Raw genomic sequence first — 7,636 nt, 5'->3', positions numbered from 1 at the left:
TGAATCGTGTGGGTGTTAGTTTACGCGCAACGGACTTGATTCCTTCGTTTTTTTGAATTTCATCAATACACATCCCAGTTCGTATAACACATTTCAATGTGTACAACTACCAACTACATCACTACACCACGTTGGTCGTCGGCATTGGATCTGTTGGGCCCACCACGTAATATGTGTTACAATACATTTATTATGTCGATAATACCTAATAATATGCTCATCGAACGAAATTCGCGTACTCAAATCAGAAACACATTGTACGATTTTACTCGTTGTACACGTTAAATGATTTAACAACGAAAAAACAGACTGGAGGAGGAAATCAGATTCGATTACATTGCCTCAGTCCTGTTGAATATACTACATGCTAGCACGAGACTAAAACTATAAATTAGGGGGGAGGGCGTTCATTTATAGGATATATTATAGGATAGAAAACTAATACAAGTTAATTAACAATTAAAATTAGAATTTTATTAATTATTGTTAATTTTTAATTATTATTATATTTAATCGTCAATAATTTTACAATCGATTTTGATATTAATAGAAGTTTAATGAAAATTATGATTTTATGAGGAAGTAGTGATAAAGTATAATATATGTTGTAAACATGGTGGTAAACACAAAGGACCTAATCTTGATTTATTATTTTTTTTTTTGAAGGAGGTCACGACCCCCATAATTCTCCTTGATTCACGTTTATCTAGTGGTTAGGTACACTAAAATAATATTAATATACTATTATTGATGCTTAGCCCTAGAAAATCAATAATAGTATAATAGTATTAGGTACGTTATTTATTTTTATTCACATAAGACATTTTTTAAATATTATTTTCGCAATTATTTATGTTATAAGTCACGATATAAAATCAATATTAGCTAACCTTATAACATTTTTCAGGCGCAGCATATAATACAACCATACAGGGAAGTTCACGTGTACGGAAAAATGTATTTTTCATAATCCACAAATATTACGTTTATATTATTACGTCATCGTTGATAAACGAATTTACCAAGCAGTATATGATGATACATAGATACACTGTTTCAGGTGTACGAATATTGAAAAACGCTCTCTAGTTGATCGCAATCTCATTTTTAAACTAATCGCGTAATAATAACGTAGGTGCGCATTTAATAAGCTTATGGGTTATTGTAGTGTTACGGATCAGATTTATGTCATGCGAATGTAATTATAACAATGTGATCCGGGTCGTTTATCGTATCAGTGGCCTATTTGAGAGGGGACAATAAGAGTAATCACCCCCACCGAGATTTTTTTTACTGTTTTGCGAAAGTTGTGATAATAATAAGTTAAATTTCATTATTATAACTATTCACCTAACATGTCTTCCAGCAAAATAAGTACCTAATTTTCTAATTACAATAGAAACCATTTCCAACACCAGCACCACGTTCTGTGTTATAATTTTATAAATAATTATTAATAAAGAAAAATATATTATCTATAACAGTGGTTCTCGACCAGTGTGCCGTGAGATCGACTAGTTGTGTCGTAAAAGAGTTCTGATATTTGTGATTATGCTGGTAAAAAATATTGAAAACAGTAGGTATTTTATTTCATTATATTTATTTTTAAAAAATACAAAAACAAAAAAAATATTTTGAGTACTAAATTATTTAAGCAAAGGAATATTATATCGTAAAGAGAAAATATTTGATATTATTAGTGAGAAACTTGAGTTTGTCGTTTCTTACACAAGGTTCGGTATGTAGTGGAATTGAAGACAAGCCACACATATTTTCTGATCAATGGAAAAAACCTTTCCTGTTTTTTTTTTTTTTTATGTTTGATAATGCCATGAAGATTTTATTACAAATTAAAAGTGTTACATGCAAATTTAATTGGTCGTGCAGCAAAGGGGTAAAAATATTTAAAAATCTTGTGCCGTAAAGAGATGCAAAGTGTGCCTTGAACAAAAAAGGGTTAAGAACCACTGATCTATAACTATATGTAACTATATAATCTATATAACTATATAACTATATAATCAATAACCAGTATTATACTGTATGAGTTTCGTATTTATGTATTAAAATATTTTATGCTTTTAGAACAGTGAACGTTTTGACGTTAATTAAATGTACAGGTTTTATTCCACCCATAAAAAATCACTCCAAATACTCCACTGTGTCGTATACACTTACGAAATCGAAATAAATAACGAGCAATGATACGCACGTGCAAGCATAGGGGACTACAGCCCCTATAAGCAACTGTTTTCTAACGCTCTTAGTCGACCTCAAAGTTAATGATTAATTTGATTTTTCCTCGGTCTGATTTTCCGCAGACCCGACGAAATAAAACGAGACAACAAAAGCAACTGATGTATTAAATGTACTTTGTACATGTACATGTCGCCCTAGCTAAACACATCGATACTGTGAGTAAATCGGTCTGTGCGTACGGTTTGTTTTAGTTAAGGGAAAATTGTGTAAGTGCACGTCGTTTAAACGTTCTTTTTGACCGTCAACAAAACCGTGTTTGGTATATTGTACGAAATCGTTCGTTCTTCCGAATATGCGTGCCACCCCGCGAATATGTTTCTGAGAACGTTCAGATCGTACGCAGTATACACTTTCGCGGATGATTTACACGTGAATTTATCGTACACGTATTTCCGCAATCACATAGCGGAAAATCGATCAATTCACATGTTCTGAAAACGTAAATATACTGATATCGAATATACTATATCGCAATATACTGATTTTTTATAATTTGCTCACGGCGTAGGACGAACGGTTAACAGACCAACACGTGGTGTACAGAAAAAAAGGTTCGACGAACAACGGTGTCGTGAGCACGAGTGACGGAATGTCTATGACGTGTAGAACAAAAGTGCTAAGTTTCACCGTAGATATACGCCATTGTGGAGCCCAGTGCCGCGTTAAGCTATATTGCCGCCCCGGGGCAAATTAAAATATGCTGCCCTTAAGAAAATTACAATTCAAAATTATGTTCACCACACTATTAATTACAGTCAGTAGCGTATAAACGGGGAGGATGCAAAGATACTACATATGCAAAAACAATAAATTTACAAATTATTCATATCGATATAACGTATATTTTAAGTATCTAATTCTTACTTATATTTAAATTTCATAATTATTAATTAAATCTCACATGTAAATTTTAAAAAATTACCAAATGTGTCAAATTATAATCATTTATTACTTTTTTTTACTACTTTTTTTTATATTAATTTTTTTTCTTGATTTGATGGTTGCAAACTGGTGGATAATTTCTGACCAATCAGTATGTTTTAAAAGATCATCTTCTATGTTTAATATTGAAAGCGATGACATTTTTTCCTCTATTAAAGTGGATCTTAGATAATTTTTTATTCGTTTTAATACGGAAAATGATCGTTCCCCACTTGCATTTGTTGAAGCCATACAATAAAATATACACATTGCTATTTCAACGTTAGGGAATGATGACAATAGTGCAGAATCAGTGAGACATTTTAAAAACTTAATGAATGATGATTTTTCCTGTGTTGAAAAAAAAACCAAGAATTGATTTAAATTGCACTGCTTCTTCTATAAACGAACTATCTAGATCTTCTGAATATAATTCTACTAGATTTTTAGCACTGTCACGTATATTATCTGTATCCATTGATTCCATGACTAATATAAAACCAAAATTTTTATGAAGTTCAGTGTAAGCTAGTTTTCGTTCACATAAATTTATAATTAATCGGTCAATTATAACTAAGAATACTTCACATTTCATCTTTTGACAACTTTCCAATACTTTTTCATCTGCAGTTTCATTTTCATCAAAAAACCTTTTTCTTTTTTTTCTTTCTTGAAATTTCCCAGGAAAAACATTTTTCTGAAGACATTATTTTTGCTTGTTCTAAGAAAAAGTCAAATTTGTTTCTAATGTCTTCTAAATATGTTTCTAATGTCTTCTAAATATGTTTCCAATGATTTGTATAATGTTACAACTGTGACTAAATCAATATCAATAGATTGTAAAGTTACACTTGTCGCATTAAATCTTTGAAGTATAGGCGTCCACATACAAATCATGAAACAAAAATTTAAACTCTTAATTTTATTATAAATAGAAGATGCTTCATGTCTAGTTTCCTTTTTTTGTCCTTCATCATCACGAATAGTTTTTAAAGCACTGAGAACTTGTTCATATCCATTAAATATTGCTTTACAAACATCGTACCTCGAAGACCAACGAGTTGTGCACATTTTTTTTATCTGAACACAATCTGAATTATTATTAATTATTTCACATAAAATATTCCATATATATGTTGACGCAGAAAAAAAAATTGTAAATCGCTTGGCAATTAAAAAAGAAAATTGTTCCTTCTTGAGTAGTGTCAGCGGCATTAGACCCTATTAAATTTAAAGAATGCGCCGAACATGGCACGAAAAATGCTGTTGTAGAATGACTTTTAATTCGAGACTGTAACCCATTATAAATACCCGACATATTAGACGCATTGTCATAAGATTGACCTCTGCAGTATTTCAAATTTATGTTAAGTTCTGAAAATTTTTTAACTATTGCCAATTCCATATCTGTTCCTTTATGTCCTACAGAGGACATAAAACCAAGAAAACGTTCTACAGACTTGCCTTCTTTTGTAATATACCGTACTGCAATTGTGAGCTGATCATGTGTTGTTATATCAGGAGTCGAGTCCACTATAAGAGAAAAATATTTTCTTTCTTTGATTTCCGATACAATTTTGTCTAGTATAGTATTACTCATCAGCATTATGAACTCGTCGCATATAGTTGATGACAAATAGGACACATTTCCTTTTCCTTTATTTCCATATTTGGCTATGTGTGCAGAAAGAAATGGATCAAAATTTGCCAAAAGTTCTAAGCATCCTAAGTAATTACCATTTTGTTTTGAACCAAAAGTCTGGTTGTCTCCTCTAAAAGCTAAGCCTCTCGATGCTAAAAAAGAAATTGTCTCGACTATTCTATGTAAAACATTTTTCCAATAAAAAGTCTGATTTTCAATATCTTTCTTTAGTTCTATATCAATCACACTACAGTATATTTTTATTCGAGAAAACCAAATTTTCACTGATTCAGCATGATTTTTACTGGTTTCATGTTCTTGTAAAATTTCATTACACTTTTTCCAGTTTATAAATCCTTCATCTTTATTTCCAAAAACTGTTGGTTTTGGTGAGAAAAGTAAACATTGATAACAAAACAGCGCGTTTTTGGACGAAGAATATACAATTCAATCTCTAATTTTTTTTTCACCGTTTTGTAATTTTCTCATAAAATTATCAGGAGTTAGGCATCTACTTGTATTGCCAATTATTCTTTTTGTTTTTTCGAATGGTAATTTTTGTAAGTCTAACTTTGGAGGGTTTTCAAGTAGGAAGTTAATAGAATCTGAATCGTAGTTCCATTTTGCTGGGTCGGATAAAGGAATTTGTGATGCATGACCAACGTTATGAAAAGAACTTTTGATGATTTCAGTCTAAATTTAGTAAAAAAAACAATTTTAAAATAAAAATTTATAATAGGAAAAAAATGCAAATAAATCACGGGTCTAATTTGGGAATCGTACAAAAAAAAAAAAAAAATATAGGAATATTCCGAATATAACGATATGTTCATACATTTCATTAAAATATAAATATAAAACCATACCTATATCGATTAACTACATAATTATTATTTAATAAATAATAGGTATATCTGTCGTTTCAAAATCCAAAAGCCAATGATTAGTCAGTCTAAAATATTATATATTATAGCACAATATAGCAAATAAACGAGTCACGGTAAACATTTCTGTATCAATTTCCGATTCTGCAATCGTTTAGCCGGGCACCGGCTAATGACGGTCATTATCACGATAACGACTACGATAACCAAGAGACTAATAATTCCTAGAACAACCTCATAGCGCATGCACAAGTCACTGAATTTAGTTATTGAATTTTTTTCGTTTTCAAAATCGTATTCAAAAAAGAATGATTTATTCCAGTGACCCGATTTAAATTTTGAAAATAGATCTGTATTAGTTGACCTTTTTGCTAGGTTATGTAGAAAAAATAATTGAGATTTTAAAACTGTTTGAATGAAAATAACAAAAAAATAGTTTTATGGTTTTTAATAAATTAACAGTATATTTTTAACGGTCGACGAATAACGGTCCACGCTCCGTATCGAATAAAAGATATTATATATTAAAATTTATACTCAAAAATTAATTGGCATTAAGAATAAAATTGTTTAGCTGATTATTCATATGATATTATTAATTATTATTCATTTGATGTTTTATAACAAAAATTCATAAAAAAAAAAAAAATTGTAACATTAAATAATCAGTAGGTGCCGATCAAAATTATTATTTTTTTCAACAATACCTGTCGTTCATTTGCCGAAGTCCCTTCTTCTGCGTGTTCATTGTCATTTTGAACGTCCACCTGATTAGTTTGAACTTCATAAGCACCATCTAAATTATTTCCTATTTTATCTATGTTTTTTGGACTATATTTCTTTAATTCCGATTCCGTCTATTACATAATATTATATTTATACGTGAGTAAAGTATTAAGAAATAAAATGGTATAATTTAGGTATGAAAGTACGACAACGTAATATACTTTTTCCGGATTTGTAGCAGCAAAATATAAATGAAGTTTTGGAATTTTTCTAAGCATATTATCGGTCTTTTCTAGTTTTTCTTTTGCCGCCTTTTTGTATGCTGCGCCGCTTAATCTAATTCGTTTGTCTGACATTATTGTTGTTGTGAAAATATTATTACCTACTTTATATTAATATTATTAATGCACATAACTCTTGTTATTGTGAAAATAATATTTCAACTGTCAAAAAAAAAAAAAAAAAAAATCGTCGAACTGAAAAAAATGTTTGCACATCCAACAGTGTAATGTGCCGATTATCGAGATAAAATATAATGATATATTGATATACATAGTTGTACCCAACTATTTTCGAGGAAAACGTACAGGAATATCGAAAAAAGTTTATACGATAACAGTACAACTAGTACAAGTTCTTAATTCTTATCGCCTTGTGACATGCAGTGATAGACCGCGGCTTTTTCGTGGTATTTATGAACAAAATAATAATGTATTATAGTTATACGGTCAATGGTCATACAAGAAAAATTATAATAATATATATATTTTTTTTATGTTGATCCTCAAAATTTGCCGCCCCATCAAACACCAAAAAATTTGCCGCCCCGGGGCAATTGCTCCCCCTTGCCCCCCGTTAAACACGGCTCTGGTGGAGCCGCACCCTGCGCACAACCTCCAACTCCGTCCGATGTCACGGATTGCTGTACATGCACGCGAAAACGTTCAGAACACCTAACCATACAATATCTTAGAATTGCCACGACCATATCGGAGCAAATAATATTATCAGTGCCGTAGTGGAGGGTATACGGCGGTATACGCCGTATACTTTCTGGTTATTTCTAATAAACTCCGTATATCTTCAGATGAAGGTCGTATTTTCTCTGTTGTAGTGAAATTATATATATTGGGCGATTGACGGGCATGTACTGTAGATTAGATAATATAGCAATCAAATAACTGTATAATATCTGTATTTAAGA

The 7,636-nt window shown here is 30.8% G+C and overlaps 1 protein-coding gene across 1 annotated transcript; it reads right to left on the bottom strand.

The window, feature by feature from the left end:
- Positions 1-4,947: 4,947 nt before the first annotated feature.
- On the bottom strand, positions 4,948-6,803 carry LOC112693199. The gene is made up of 3 exons (XM_025568160.1): positions 6,654-6,803; positions 6,414-6,563; positions 4,948-5,515 (listed from the first exon to the last, which is right to left on the bottom strand). The coding sequence occupies exons 1-3, from the start codon at positions 6,786-6,788 to the stop codon at positions 5,270-5,272; spliced, it is 531 nt and encodes a 176-aa protein (XP_025423945.1). The 5' UTR covers positions 6,789-6,803; the 3' UTR covers positions 4,948-5,269.
- Between the last annotated feature and the right edge of the window lie 833 nt (positions 6,804-7,636).

The sequence above is a fragment of the Sipha flava genome, unplaced genomic scaffold (assembly GCF_003268045.1).
Source record: "Sipha flava isolate LNK unplaced genomic scaffold, YSA_version1 81_pilon_pilon, whole genome shotgun sequence".
Classification (NCBI taxonomy): Eukaryota; Metazoa; Arthropoda; class Insecta; order Hemiptera; family Aphididae; genus Sipha; species Sipha flava.
Note: the sequence above shows the minus strand (reverse complement) of the source record. Positions and strands in the feature narration are given on the sequence as shown.

Bases quoted from the DNA above. Each gene is read 5' to 3' on its own strand.
- LOC112693199 (XM_025568160.1), bottom strand. From the start codon at position 6,788: ATGTCAGACAAACGAATTAGATTAAGCGGCGCAGCATACAAAAAGGCG. The intron at 6,564-6,653 runs GTATATTACGTT...ATTATGTAATAG, and splicing joins CTGCTACAAATCCGGAAAAA to ACGGAATCGGAATTAAAGAA. The intron at 5,516-6,413 runs GTATTGTTGAAA...TACTAAATTTAG, and splicing joins CTTCGGCAAATGAACGACAG to ACTGAAATCATCAAAAGTTC.